Source organism: Macaca thibetana, chromosome 6 (assembly GCF_024542745.1).
Source record: "Macaca thibetana thibetana isolate TM-01 chromosome 6, ASM2454274v1, whole genome shotgun sequence".
In the NCBI taxonomy this organism is placed as follows: domain Eukaryota; kingdom Metazoa; phylum Chordata; class Mammalia; order Primates; family Cercopithecidae; genus Macaca; species Macaca thibetana.
In genome coordinates, this window is record NC_065583.1 from 48905544 (window position 1) to 48921036 (window position 15493).

The 15493-nt window shown below is 47.8% G+C and overlaps 1 protein-coding gene across 8 annotated transcripts in view; it reads left to right on the forward strand.

Moving 5' to 3' along the window:
- The window catches only part of SEPTIN8 (septin 8), a 148248-nt gene that overhangs the window by 108281 nt on the left and 24474 nt on the right, over positions 1-15493 (forward strand). For 4 of the 8 annotated variants that reach the window (XM_050792790.1, XM_050792791.1, XM_050792795.1 and 1 more), the window contains exon 1: positions 12998-13303. In XM_050792790.1, the coding sequence (XP_050648747.1) occupies positions 13274-13303 (30 nt within the window). In that variant the 5' untranslated portion in view covers positions 12998-13273. Of the gene's footprint in view, positions 1-12997; positions 13304-15493 lie in introns of those variants that run through there. The other 4 variants (XM_050792792.1, XM_050792796.1, XM_050792794.1 and 1 more) reach the window with 2 other exon arrangements.

Genomic DNA, 15493 nt, shown 5'->3' on the forward strand with positions numbered 1-15493 from the left:
CTGCCCTCCAGCTTGGGCGACAGAGTGAGACCCTGTCTCAGGAAAAAAAAAAGAAAAAAGTCAAAGCTTCAGCTGAATGTGAAGGGGGCTGGAGTCAGGGAGAGTGGTTAATATTTGGGGCTGCTGCCATGGAAAAGGGACAGGATGGTGGCCAGGAACAAGTGCAGGATTTCCAGGCAGCTCTAGGAGGCCTGCTGAGCAGGGAAGCATCAGGATGTAGTGCTGTTAGGCATCAGGGCTGGTGACACTTTTTTTTTTCTCATGAAACTCTGCGCAGCTCAGGAGCATGCCGAGAAAGCAGATGAGTTTCGTGTAATGTGAGGTGACCTGCTGTCGTTCTCTCAGTGGTGGCCTGGAAGAGCTCATGTAGCTCCCCAGGGCCCTGGCTTCATTCCTGGAGACTGTCTTTGTCTTGGGTGGGCTCATCTTTTGTGTTTGAAACTGCTGCTGACCAGACCAAATTAGTATTTAAGCCTCAGCCCAAATGTCATCTCCAGGGAAGATCTCCCTCCTCTCATTCTCCCCTGGATCCCTGGCAGGGGGTACCAGGCCAGTGTCCTTCCTGATTTGTGATGGTCTGGGTCCCACCAAGACAGCCTGGGCTGGGGGCAAAGTATTTGCTGGGACAGCGCACACATTGGGAGGGTGAGAGCCAGGTTGAGCCATCAGGTATCCACCAGTATGCTTTCAGTAGGATTGCTGAGGCAAGGAGAGCAAGAACAAAGGGGATGGCCAGGACACAGGGTTCTGGAGGCCAGCAGAAAACGAAAGGAATGTCACTCTGGGCAGGCAAGTTGAGTTTGGTGACAACAAGGGAGAACTAGGTAAAAGTTGGCAGTGAGAGACGAGTGGGCTGCTGGTACCAGGTGGCTCAGGATTTGGGCTTTGTAACGCTGGTATTTTGCCCCTTTATCTTATTCTTAGCATGTTTTGCTTGACTGAGGGCAGATTTCTTAAAGGGGTGGTAAGTTGGTCTGTGTATTTTTATAATTAACACTTTTTATGTGTGCTTGCCTGTTGAACTCTGAACTCTGGCAGGCAGCATCTATGCCTTCTTTACCTTCATGCCCATGGCACACTGTAAGTGCTCAGTAAATCTTTGTTGTGTAAATGACCCCAATGTTCAATTGTTGAGGAACTTCTATAGTCATAACCTGGGCCAGCAGGATCCTGAGAAGTGAACCAGCCCTTCCCCTCCCCTCCAAGCGGGACTTCACAGATAAGAACAAATTCTACAGGCCCCAAATCCATAATTCATCAGAAAAACAGACACTTTCCTTTATCTAAAATGAACTCAGCGTGCCTGACCTGGAGTCAGAAGGCCAGACTAAGTGAACTCTTGTGCCTTCAGGCACCTACCCAACAGCCATTCTCTCTTTTTCTTTTCTAACAGACTCCAGTTTTTTTCAGATAGCAATGTGTCCAGCCCTAGAGGCAAATCTTGTTTTGTCATGTGGGAAATAATCTTTATGCAATGTAGCTTCCAAGTACCCTATCAGGCAAGCTGTCTGGAGATCATGAACAGAAAGACTCACAGACCAATTTAAGATGCTTAAGTCACCCTGCTTATTGATCCAATTTAAAGCGTACAGTGAGAAGCTAGGGGAAAGAGGTGGGGTAGGTTAACCCAGTTAGGGTATGGGGTAAGCAAAGTGAAGAGAGCACACTGCCTGAATCCTGTGTTCCAGGGTTCACATACTATCCCTTTCTATCCCCCCCCCACCCACTCTCTTTCTCTCTCTCTCTCTCTCTCTCTCTCTCTCTCTCTCTCTCTCTCTCTCTCTCTCCCCCCTCCCACCATGGGAGCCATGTGGCACATTATCTCTCCACACTGACTGTGTGATTATGAAAACAAGAAAATAAGAGTTAGCTGGGTGCAGTGGCTCACACCTGTTATCCCAGCACTTTGGCAGGCCAGGTGGGAGGACTGCTTGGGCCCAGGAATTAGAGACTACCCTGGGCAACATGGTGAAACTCTGTCTCTACCAAAAAGATATAAATTAGCTAGGCCTGGTCCACACACCTGTAGTCCCAGCTACTTGGGAGGCTGAGATGGGAGGATTGATTAAGCCCAGGAGGTCGAGGCTGCAGCAGTGAGCTGTGATCACATCACTGCACCCCAGCCTGGGCGACTGATAGAGACCCTGCCTGAAAAAAATAAATAAATAAGTAAAGTGAGAAAGATAAAAGAAAACAAGAGTTAAGGTTGAACAAAGGGGCTCAGCAAACAGGGTGCCTAGAGCTAACACACTTTATCAAAGAAGCCTAGGGGCAAATACATCAGGCTAGACTCAGCATATAATTTACCTACCAAGCAGCTGGGAAAGAGTACAGGAGGGACCAGAATGGGATCCAAGTGGAGGTCTCTAAGGGGACCAGTTTGAGGATGACAGTTGTCCATCTGAAATTAGCATGATCCCTGCCTTATAACTGGGGGTTTCTGTCCCTTTCTATCTCCAGTTAATACTCTTATGTGTTCTATCCTTTTAAATCTAAGCCTGACACCCTTATGTTTCCTGTATTCTATGTCTAGCATGTCTCTCAAGTTACCAACTTACTATCTATTCTAACACAGTTTTTTGAATTTTGCCTATTTTTTTTTTGGCTGCTACAGTAAATTTAAATATTCTCAATAATATAGCCAACACACATTCCATTAGTCCAGGCCAACCTTTGGCAATCCTTTATCTTCTGTGTGGTCAAATGACTCGGTTCTGGTCACTGAGATCTCAGGGAGCGTTTTTAGTGGGGCATCTGGAAATATTTTCTTCCTTGATGAAAGGAAGAGCAATGCCGGGAAGAAGCCCTTTGTCCCCTTTCCTCTCTTCCTATGTCTTCAGCATCTGAACCAGTGGCTGGCACATAATAGACATTCAACAAATACTTTGTTGAGAGAGTGAATGATGGATACTGGTGCCTAGTCTTAACAGCTGTGACAATGAACTTGTGCTTCATCTTCTGATCAAGCTTCATTTCTGAATCCAGGGTTGAGAAGGTAAAAGCAGGGTGGTGGAAATAAATCTTGTGATGTTAATTTATAATAATAATAATATTAGCAGCAGTTAACATTTATTGAAAAGCTTCCTTTGTGTCAGAAATAGTTTTAAGCACTTCACATGTAATCCTCACAATAACCATATGAGGTAGAAATTATTATTATCCTAATTTTGCACATGAGGAAACTGAGCACAGAATGTAAGTTTACTTACCTGAGGTCCCTCAGCTGGCAAGTGATGGCCCTGGAATTAGAATCCAGATAGCTGTGTTCAGAGAGCACACCCTTAGACACAGTGCCATTTGTATTAGGGTTCTATTGCTGCCACAAACATTGTGGCTTAAAACAGCACAAATTCATTGTCCTACAGTTCTGGAGGTCAGCAGTCCCACAGTCTTCCTGGGCTGAGATCAGGGTATTGGCGGGACTATGCTTCTTCTAGAGGCTGTAGGGTAGAATCTGTTTCCTTGCAATTTTCAGTTCTAGAAGCTGCCCAAATTCCTTGGCTTGTGTCTGCATCACTCTGATCTCTACTTCTGTCATCACATCTCCTTCTCTGACTCTTCTGCTTCCCTCTATTATAACACAGCCCTATTCAAGGGCCCTTGGGATTTCACTGGGCCCACATGAATAATCAGGGATAATCTCTCCATTTTAAAATCCTTAATTCAACCATATTTGCAAAGTGCCCTTTGCCATGTAAGGTAAGATATTCACAGGCTGTGGGGATTAGGAAGTGGATGTCTTGTGGCGGGGGCACTATTCTGACCACCATACCATCTTGCCTGTGGGGTCCCAGAACCCATACCACACTAGGTCCTGGATCAACAAGTCCCAAGTCCTGCAGCAGAAGTTCTGCCATGAATGGAGGAGTATTCCCTTGAACATTCTTCCACTTCCCCAAAGGCTTCTGCCTGGTTACCACTCCTTCACAATCTAGCCCCACTGCTCCCCATCCCAGCAGGCGAGGAACATTTAGTAAACCAGTGATATGAACCAAGCAGATGAGGGCTGGGCCTTGGCCTCTTGTTCATGAGTTCATCTGGACTGGATTCTGTATGTTAATCAGGTCCTTGCTTTCTCCATTTTCATTCCCCAGTCAGATGGCCTCAGCCTTGTGGTGTGTGTTTTCTTTAGTGTGAATTTACCATCATTTCTACTTCTAATTCAACTTGGAGTAACTTCTCTTAGCTCCCTTGAATCCTTTCTTCCAATCTCCCTGGCCAACCGCTTGGTTCTAGGTGAAACTCTACCTCTCAGCTGTCTGAACTTGGACTCAGTGGTTTCCCTGGATTCCTCCCAGCAGCAGCCTTTTCCAGACCCATTTTGTCTGTCTGAATACATTTCCCCCAGAGAGGTGGTTTTTCAGACTTATTTTTAGCTGCAGAAAAACCCTTTGTAGAAATGAAAGCCCTATATATAAAGCAGGCAGAATGGCACTGTTTGGGGAGGTTGTAGAGCCCCACCAGATGAGTCTTTGTCCCCCGTGGCCCCTTTGGACCCTGTTTGAAAAGCATTGCTCTGCAGACCCCTCTCATTTTAAGTCTTGCCTTGCTGATTTGCCTGTCCTTAGTTAACTGTCTCCTTTCCTGATGGCTTCCTCTAGCGCCTTAAACAGCATGAACCATTCTTTCTCTCTCTCCACTTCCCTCATGCCCTTTGAAGGTCACATTTTTCCAAAAAAGCAAAACACTTTAACTTCCTCATCTCTGCCTAGTGGTGTCACCATGTGGGGCTTCCTCTCACCTGCTTGTGTCCCACCTATTCATGGCTGCAGAGATGGAGACCATGCTGATATGAGCTGGGTGGCCTCTCTGTAATGGGAGCATCTTAAAGTCCTCCACTTCTATAGACTGTAGCTGTTTGGTTACTGGACAGTTGATATATTTTTTTTCCAGAGAATTTTTTTTTTTTTTTTTTTTTTTTTAGACGGAGTCTCGCTCTGTCACCAGGCTGGAATGCAGTGGCTTGATCATAACTCACTTCCGTTTCAACCTCTCAGGCTCAAGTGATTCTCCTGCCTCAGCTTCTTGAGTAGCTGTGACTATAGGAGTGCACCACTACACCCAGCTAATTTTTAAAATTTTTAGTAGAGATGCGATCTCTATGTTTTCTGGGCCGGTCTAGAACTCCTGGGCTCAAGCTGTCTTTCTGCCTTGGCCTCTGAAAGTGCTAGGATTACAGGTATGAGCCACTGCACCTGGCCCAGAGAATTCTTTTTGGCCACAGCTACGTTAAAAGAGCAGAATGCTTCTACCTGGGAGAGGCCCAGGGTTCTGGGAGAGGCCCAGAGTTCTAGAAGGGCCATGGGCAGAATCTTTGAATAAGTTTCATGGAGCTCCTTGTAAAGGTGCTGTCAATGCCTTGTCCTTAGGCCCTCCAGTCCAGGCTTGGAGTGGGGTCTGCTCCCCTGCTGGCAGCTCCGGACCATAGAATTGCTGCAGGGATCCCTGTGGACTCAGGGACTGGAGACATGTGGGTATCCATGACCCATTCCCTGAGGGCATCCTGGACCTCATGGAACTTGAGTCTTGCATTTCCAGGTCACTCACTTGCTTGTGTCCCTTCTAAGTCCTGTTCTTTTCTCATTCTAAATAAGTAATTACTTCCATATCTAATTTTGTCTTTATAACAGTGTATTCTTTTAAATTAAACAAATTTTTTTTTTTGAGACAGGGTCTCACTTTGCCACCCTGGCTGGAGTGCAGTGGCGAAATCTCAGCTTGCTGCAGCCTAGACCTCCTGGGCTCAAGTGATCTTCCCACCTCAGCCTCCTAAGTAGCTGTGGCTACAGGCCTGTGCCACCACACCTGGCTAAATTTTTAATTTTTCATAGAGATGGGGGTCTCACTATGTTGCCCGGGCTGGTCTCAAACTCCTGGGCTCAAGCAATCCTCTCACCATGGCATCCCAAAGTGCTGGGATTACACATGTGAGTCACCATGCCCTGCCAGTGTATTCTTTTCCTAAAAGAAAGCTTTCCAAATCCCACAAGCTTCAGGCTCCACAAAACCCTGGCTGCATCCCTGAGAACCCTGGACCCAGGACTGTCTCAGGGAACCCAGGCACTCATGGGCTAGGCGTGCCTCTTCTATGAAAAAAGGCAGAGATTCTTATCTCCAGGGCTTTCCAAGGTGTCCCTGGTGCTCCGTCTCCAGGACATCCATGCTAAATGCTTTGGTGGAAGGCAGGGAGGAATCCTGTCCCCATCTGCAGCATGAGGGTCCACCGTGGAATTCCGAGGCACATGACAGCCAGAAACCCAAGAGGCCGGGGAAGGGCTGCTTTCTGCTGGCTGTTCCTTCTGTGCCACATGGCTCCCGGTACCCAGCCTCAGTGCAAACTCGTCAATCTTTCTGGCAGGCATAAGAACATGGTTCCTTCTCTCTAGGCTAACTTTTCCATCAGGCCAGGACTCCTGATCTAGGCCTCAACCTGGCAACACTACCATGAGACTGTAATTCCTCAATCTGGCTTTTAAGAATTCTGGTTTTCAAAATGGGAGAGTTTGCCTGCCAGCTGAGACATCTCGGGACTTTGGAATTCAGTAGACTCTTCGAGTCTGTTCTTGTTTTGTATTGTTTCGGCAGTCATTGGGACAAGTCAGACCTCAAAGCCAGAGGTAACATGTGCTGCTTTAAAAATGTGCAGAAAGCCAGGCGTGGTGGCTCACGCCTGTAATCCCAGCACTTTGGGAGGCTTAGGCAGGCAGATCACTTGAGATCAGGAGCTCGAGACCAGCCTGGCCAACGTGGTAAAACCCCATCTCTACTAAAAATACAAAAATTAGCTGGGCATGGTGGTGGGTATCAGTAATCCCAGCTACTTGGGAGGCTGAGGCAGAAGAATTGCTTGAATCTGGGAGGCGGAGGTTGCAGTGAGCCAAGCTCGAGCCACTGCACTCCAGCCTGGGCAACAGAGCAAGACTCTGTCTCAATAAATAAATACATAAGTAAATAAATTAAAAATAAAAATGTGTAGGGACACTGCTGCTTACAGATTATGGATGAATGCTTCCCCTCAGAACTTCTCTTTCTCAATGCCTAACAAAATCAAAGAAAGTAAATAAAACAAGGGACTAAAATCTATTATCAGCAACCAATACAATAAACTTCCAAACTGACATCTAAAGAAAGATGTAGAGGATTCTGGAGTGGCAAGGAATGGCACCACACGTCTCTGCTCCCTACCCTGTCCCGAGTGCCCAGAAATGGACCAAAACCTGAACATTCTTCCTATGGCTCCTGAATCTGAAAGGAAGCAGATGTGAGTCATGCCCTGTCTTCTTCCTCTTCTGAATGAGCTGTATTAAAAAGCATGCTGGGGGGACATGGGAAAGCAAGGAGCACGAGCCACTGAGCTGACTCGGCTGATGGAAATAAAGTCTCCAGAACAACACTCCCCATGGAGAAACTGACCCTGAGTTCTGCCCCTTCCTTGGAAAAGGTGTATAGCGTCCTGCTTTCCAGCCCCAATTAGGTGGTATGAGCCTGTACAGGACATTAAACAGGCTCTCAGGACAGGAGCATGCTGAGGCATTCCAACAAAGACCGCAGGCTGCTTCAGCTCAGCTCTCCCCTCCAGACTACCACAAAGTATAGAGAACCCAAATACCCAGCCTTTTGCTTAGCTCAGAGGGAAAAATAGGGTCTTAAACAGTGGGGAGACATCAGTAAATCCTTCTTCCTGCTGCTGTGTTACAGTGGCGTAAAGAAGGTCTGGACAGAGCCACCAAACCAGAAAGAAAAGAAATGGATGCAAACACATGGCAGCAAGATATTAACGATAAATAAGGGGGAAAACAGAGAGTGAAAGATGAGGGCTCCTCCCCATCCCTAAAAAAATCTTAAGGAATTTCTTGCAACTGCTTCACATTATGGAATGACTTAAGAATATGAATTTATTAAAGTGGGGGCTCAACAATAGGATGCTAGAACACAAGAATGGGATGGAAAGACCACAAGTTGAGGACAAAAAACATATTATTATAGACAAATTAGAACTAACAAGAAAGAGAATGGACCCTATTGAAACTCAAATTACTGAATTAGGGCAACTAAACTAGGCAAAGAGATTAAAGCAATTAGAATTAGTAGAAATGAAAGACAGATAAAGCTGATCTGATACAAAAATTAATTAAGATCCCTGAAAAAGAAAAACCAGAAACAGAACCATGAGAGAATTCTTTTAATGGAGAAACAAACAAGTACATTTCAAAACTAAAGCTGTAGATTGAAAGAACACACTATATTCCAGAAAAGCTTGATTTGAAATGTTTACTACTAAGACGTCTTAGTTAAGTTATTGAACTAAAAAAAAATGATGAAGAGTGATTTCTTTAGGCATTCAAGCAGAAAAAAAATATCTCCTATAAAAGAAAATTCAGGCTGTCCTTAGGCTTCTTCCAAGAAGAAAAAGAGGCAAAACCTACCACATTCAGTGGGAAAGATGAGACTCAAGGATATTACACCCAGCCAAGATATGGTTCCAGTATCAAGGCACAGACAGATACTCTTAAACATTGAAAATACTTCCTGGAAAAACAGCTTAACTATTAAATTTAGTCCATTAAGAGATGAACAAACATAAAGAACTTGCAAATGGAAAAAAAGCCTTGGTAAAAAGACTAGCGATGACCATTGAATTCATTTTAATTAAGAATATTTATCAACTAACTATGAAGTTATGTTTATAGAACAGAATATGAGTGTTATAAACATGGATAATGTAACAATAATATGTAACTAAACTTAGGAAGCAGGTCAGAAATGGACAGAATCATGAGAGCTAATTTTTCCAAGCAATGAACACACTGAACACACACACACACACACACTCATATGTCACTGAAATGTGCATTTTAAGAAAATAACTCTAACCTCAGTGTTTTTTACAATTTTTGTTTAGCCTCAGAGGTATCTTTTAAAAAGTAATATCTCTTGTGGTCAAGAAACATTCTTTGAAGTTCAACTCTTTCTTCAGTTTCAACTTCTTTTTCTTCTTTTAAATTCAAGTAAAATTAAATACTTTTAATTTAAATAGCATCTGTATTATGGCCCAGATTCCTATAAAGTATCTCTATTATCTTTCCTCCTATCAGTAAATATACATAGAAAGTTTTCTGGAATGATATAAATATAGTGCTCATGATGGTGATTTCTGGGTGGTGGGATTGGGATAATTTAAACTTCTCTGTATTGTTCAAATTATTTAAAATGTACATATATCACTTAAAAACATGCAATTTTTTTAGGCCGGGCGCGGTGGCTCAAGCCTGTAATCCCAGCACTTTGGGAGGCCGAGATGGGCGGATCACGAGGTCAGGAGATCGAGACCATCCTGGCTAACACGGTGAAACCCCGTCTCTACTAAGAAATACAAAAAATAGCCGGGCGAGGTGGCAGCGCCTGTAGTCCCAGCTACTCGGGAGGCTGAGGCCGGAGAATGGCGACCGGGAGGCGGAGCTTGCAGTGAGCTGAGATCCGGCCACTGCACTCCAGCCTGGGCTACAGAGCGAGACTCCGTCTCAAAAAAAAAAAAAAACATGCAATTTTTCTTTAAAAGGGGTGGAAGGCTAAGAAGTTATCTGTGGCTGATTCTGGTGGTGTATGGCTGATTATTTTCTTGCTTGTCTTTTTTTTTTTTTTTTTTTTTTGAGATGGAGTCTCGCTCTGTAGCCCAGGCTGGAATGCAGTGGGGCAATCTCAGCTCACTGCAAGCTCCGCCTCCCGGGTTCACACCATTCTCCTGCCTCAAACTCCTGAGTAGCTGGGACTACAGGCGCCCGCCACCACTCCCGGCTGATATTTTGTATTTTTAGTAGAGACGGGGTTTCACCGTGTTAGCCAGGATGATCTCGATATCCTGACCTCGTGATCCGCCCGCCTCGGCCTCCCAAAGTGCTGGGATTACAGGCGTGAGCCACTGCACCCGGCCACTTGTCATTTTTTATATTTTAATTTTCTAATAAACAAAAAATTCAAAGTATTAGAAAAAAAGATTTTCAGGCATCTCACTGGAACGGATAGTCCAGAAACAGACTTGGCAGAGATGGCTGCAGCCTCCCAACATCTGCTCTCGTCTAACATTTTATAGACCTTTTTTTTTTTTTTTTTTTTTTTTTTTTGAGACAGAGTCTCGCTCTGTTGCCCAGGCTGGAGTGCAGTGGCACGATCCATTTTATAGACTTTTTAGCTGTGCACATGATAGCCAGAATAAAGAGCCAGTTTCCCAGCTCTGGCCAATAGCATGTAAGCAGAAGTGCCACATGGCAGCTTCTGGAATCCTCTGAGAGTTGGCTCATTTGCACTGTATTACTATCATTGCCTCTTGCTGCCTGAAATGCAGATATCACCATATTGGACCATGAGAGCAAGACCACATAAGGCCAAGCAACAAGAAGAAAGTGTGTGTAGAGAGTCGCATAAGCCCTAGACTACCTACCTGGACAATGTAAGAAAGGAAGACATTTCTATCTTGTTGAAGCAGCTGAATGTCATCCTAACTGATGCACGACCTGCACACACATACAGAAATGTCGTCTGTGATACCATTTGCATTGTACATCAGAGGGGGAAGATGAAACAACTGGTTTGGCATACACATACACAAATCGCCTAGACATGAAGGAGTTTAAAAAAAAGTTTTACAAGAAAAATTATTCTCTTCTCACAAACACTATATCTTTGTGAAGTTAGGGAAGGGTCTTTATTTTTAGAAGCCAAAGTAAAAACAATAAATAAAATAACAAATACATTTGACAACATCAAAAATTTAAACTTCTACATAACAAAAGAAAGTATAAACAAAAGTAACAAAAGTAAAAGACAAGCAAGAGGCCTGGAGGGCAGCATTTCCTGAAGCAAAGTCTTGTCATGTTCAAGTTCAGTGTGGTGCTGGGTATGTATGCAGGGTAGAGACGGGGGGCAACAAAGTGTGGGGAGAGCTGTATATTCCCCTTTCTTTTGCACAGAAAATGCATATTAGCTTATCAAAAGCTCTGAGGACTTCTACAGAACTCTGTCTGTGTGTGGAACTCAGCATTCCCCAGTTATTTGGCATTGGGACCAATCTTTTTGTGGTAAAAATCTATGAACTAACCTCTAGGTGTATATGAAACACTCAGAAATGCTGCCATAAGAAATAACACTTTGCCATTTGAGAAACGATCATTATATTCACCTTTTGAACCCTCATAGATAATTCTCACTCTTTTATAAGTTCTGACCAGCAGCAGCAAAAAATGAGAAAGAAATTTCAGCATTGTGGAATAGGAGGAAATTCTCCTGTTTACTCCTACAGAGTACAGTGAATATATTCCAAGAGAAGGAGGTCATCTGTAGTCTGAGCTTTTCCTTCTCATAGCCACTGGCCAGGACTGTGAGAAGTACATGTTTTGAAATATTCCCAATTAGAGATAAAAGACCATTTTAAAGAGAATTTAGGGCTAGTCCCAGAGTGTTGTAATGCAGAACTGCCATACAGATGGCAGTTGGTCGTGATTTCTTGTTAGTTATAGGAAAAGAAAAAGGCAACAGTAGAAACATCTAGGATGATCAATTCAGTATTGACAACACGCTCTCTGGGCTCTGACATTAAGGCCCTTATAGTCTAGAGAGGGAGATTTTATTTAACACTATATTTTAAGTACAACTTAAAGCCCTTTACTTACGTTATTTAATCCTGTAACATAGGTGCTAAACTTGTTCTCTTTTTAGGACCAGGGAAGGGAGCCATAGTTAAGTAACTTGCCTAGCTAAGGTTAAAAAGCTAGCAGGATTCCAACCAGGAAGATTTGCCATAGATCCGGCTTCCCTAACCACTGCTCTGCCCTATTCCTTGTAGATAACTTTAATACAGCATGGAAAACAGCAGCATAGAGAGAGGAGCAAAATGAAAACATTGTCAGGAAGGTCCAGCGGGAAGCCAGTTCACGTTGGGGACAAGCTACACTTTGCCTGGGAGGGTGAGGAGGGGAAAGCCAAATCAGGGTGACAAGGTCAAACAGCAGAGCGGGGGCTCCTCTTAAGCCAGGTGTGCCAAGTCAAACGTGGTCTTTAGGCACCTCCAGCCAGCATAAGTTTCTGAGTCGGAGAAACAGGTCAGGTTGCTTCTCAGCATACTGGGGTGAGGGGTGTGTGTGGAGGGTGGACCAACCTGGGATGAGGCCAGTGGGGGGTAGGGGGTAAACCTTGCCATATTCCCAGAGAGAGCAGAGAGAAAGGCAGAGGGAAGAGAAAGAAACGGGATTTCAGAAGATTTGGGAGCTGCTTTTGTATGGATTGTCAGTAAGAAGGATACAGAACCCCCTGAGGTCTCCGACCCTGGCGTTAAGTGTTAATTTTCTGAACGTTTTGAGCAGTGACATTAACGGAGAGAACGTGCACCCATTGGGAGCGGTCGGCCTCTTCGCACAATGGTGGGACTCCATTAAGACGTTGGCCCAAGCCCTTGGGACAGGCAGGGTGATGGACACTTGTAATCTGATGCCTTGACCGTCGAGCTCCGCTTTTCTATTGCACGAATCCCAGCCTAAACTGCGCATCCTGCTCGTTGGTTGCACAAGCAGCCGAAGGCTAGTGCCTTGCCCGGGAAGGCCGCCTGGCCGGACGCGCGGGTCCCGCCCGGGTCCCCGCCGTAGCTCCGGCCGGAGCATCAGGTGGGGCCCAAGACACCCACAGACTAGGCTGCTGCGGCCTCTCCCGGATCCGACGGGCCGCCCGCAGCTCGTCCACACTCTGGCTGGTGGTCCCAGCACATTTGCAGGCTCCAGCGGGTGGAGACGGCTTGGTGGGGGAGACCTCTGGGGCGCACGCCATGCCCCACTTCCCCCTCACGGGAAAAGCTTCTCAGCGCGCGGACCCAGGAGACTCCCACCCCGGCTCTGCCCCAGGCTCCCAGGGACACGCAGCGGCCCGCCGGGTCCCGGCCCTGAGCCCCCCGACACTGCCGTCCCGGTTCCCCAACGCGCGGACTACAAGTCCCAGCAGTCCCCGCAGCTGGCACCTCCCGCCTCGCCGCGGAGACCCCCGGCCGTCCAAGCGGCGGGGCTCCGGCTGCGCTCGTGGCCGGGCCGGGCGGGGAGGCCGGTCCCGCGGGCGGGGGCAGGGGCGGCTCCGCGGCTTCTCCCGCCGCCGCCGCCAAGGGGAGTTTCCAGGAAGTGGCCATATTGGATCCATTCAGCCGCAGCCGCCCGGGCGGAGCGCGTCCCGCAGCCGGCTGGTCCCCGTCGCGGCCCCTGCGCTGGTCCCAGCCCGCCCGCCCGGTGCGGAGCTCGCCATGGCGGCCACCGACCTGGAGCGCTTCTCGGTGAGGGCCCCGCTGGGCCGCGGTGCGCGCGGGAGGCGCGGGGCTCAGGAGGGGCCGCCCTGCAGCTGGCGGGGGGCGCGAAGCGGGCTGTCAGCGCCGCACTGCTGGGCCTCGACGCCGGGCCAGCTCGAGGACCCTGGCGCGGGCTCTCGGTCGCGCTAGCGGGGGGTCCCGGAGCGTCGGGCGGCCTGCCTTGCCGGGCGGCTGGTCGGGGTCGCTTCCTGGGGCGCAGGCAAGGCAAACCCCTTTTGCGGGAAGGAGCAAAGACCCGCCTGGCTCCGGGCAGGTGCGAAGACAGAGTGGCGCCCGCGGGGCCCGCAGGGGAGGTCCGAGACACTCCGGACCCTGTCGCCCAGGGTGTTTCTTTCTGCACACTTGGGGAGAGTCCTAGCCGCACAGGTGCTGCGGGATAGGTACAGCCGGGGAGGATGTAGCCCCCCACAAGAGCTCAGGACAGTTGCAGACTTGAGTCCTGAAGACCCTTGGCCTGCTTTTCCTTCCTCCCTAGCTCCCCTCTGCCCCCGCTCCCCACGCCGGAACCCTGGGTGCGACTCCAGGCAGGTCAGGCCTCAGTGGTCGGGTCTGCGGCAGCCATTCGCCAGGAGCTGGAGGGATTCCAGACTCAGCCCAGTGGGCGTTTATCTGGGCCCCAGTCCAGGTCCTCAGAAGGTTGACGTCCCTGGTGGTCCCTGCAGGGGTCTCACTGGGCCCGAACCTACCGATAGCCAACTTACTCAAGATTTCATAATTCACTCGGGGGAGGGAGGCCTTTGGGGGATTGTGTCTGGACGTCCCCTGCTGTTTAAGGCTGGATCTGGGTGTGTCTGGAAGGCTAGGCTGTGACAGTGAAGGAAGCTGTGTCCTCTTGCCAGCATGTGAGGCCCTGGTCGGCTGGAAGGGGGAGGAGGGGGAGAAGGAGGAGGAGGAGAAGGGAGGCCCAGGGCTGTTGGAGGGAGGGGGGAACTCTGAATATGTGAACGATAACGAATTGGTTCTGGGGCTAAATAAGGGAGCCAGAACTTATGTAATTAATGCTATAAATACTGTCATCCGAATTTATATATGTAAATTTTCCCTTTAATCTGAAAATACATTTCTTGGTCTACTTTGGAAATGTGCATGACTAAAGCAGGAGCTCTTGGTTTCATAATTTCTAGACTTGGGTGTTTTATTCCCATTGGGGAGGGGGGCCATATGTCAGTTAAGTAAGTTTAAATACATGAGGAACAGATTCAGAGGCTGGGCTACTCAGAGATTCACTTCGCCCCGTACTATAAATTGGAATTTATGTACCGGAGGAGGGCAGTGCCTGAATCCTAACAGACCTGCTGATTAACTGGAGGCCAAGAGACCCGTGAGTGCCTGGGCGTCTCTGCTTGTGTGTCTGTGTGCATTTTCTGTGCCCAGCTGACCAGAAAGTTATGTCTGGGTCTTGTCCGTGGCCGGAGGTTTAACAGTTGATCTTGCAGGTGGGAGAGGTATGTAGAGAAACCAGAGTCAGACAGCCTGATAGGAATCCTAGACACTCCTTGTTGGCCATGTGACCTTGGGCAGGTTATTTAACCCCTTGGTGCTCTCATGTGTATAATGGGATAGAAATATTACCTCCCTCATAGGGGTACCATGAGGATTCAACAAGAGAATCCGGGGGAGGTACTCAGAGCTGTGTCTGGCACATGATAAGGACACAATGAATAATATATGCTACCTATTGTCCATGTGGATGTGAGGACTGGCGCCCTATGTAAGAAGGGAGCAGAGGATGCATCTGCCCTGTTCATGGAACTCTCTGTAGGGCTTCCATCCCTGCTCATCCAGAGATGGTCCTCAGAAGGTTAGCTGAGAGGCCAGGCTGTGGGCTGGACAAGCCTTCCCCTGGGGTCCTGTGTTTGCTCTCGGACCATTCCTGTGAGGAGTTTGGGTATTAGCTGCGGGGTGGCCAGGGCACAGAGAGGGTACTGACTCAGGCACAGGCGTAGAGCCTGAGCGCAGGGCCTTGGTTGCTATGCTAGCTTCAGCTGGAGGGATGGACTCCTTCCACACCCTCTGCACTTTGGGCTGTCAGCCTGCTGGGAGGACTTGGATAGGGTTGGATTTGGGTGGAGACCTTGGGTGGAGTTTGGCCTGAATTTTAAGTCCGGACTCCATTCACCCCTCCTGGCTTGTCATCTTGGGAAAATCATTTCTGCC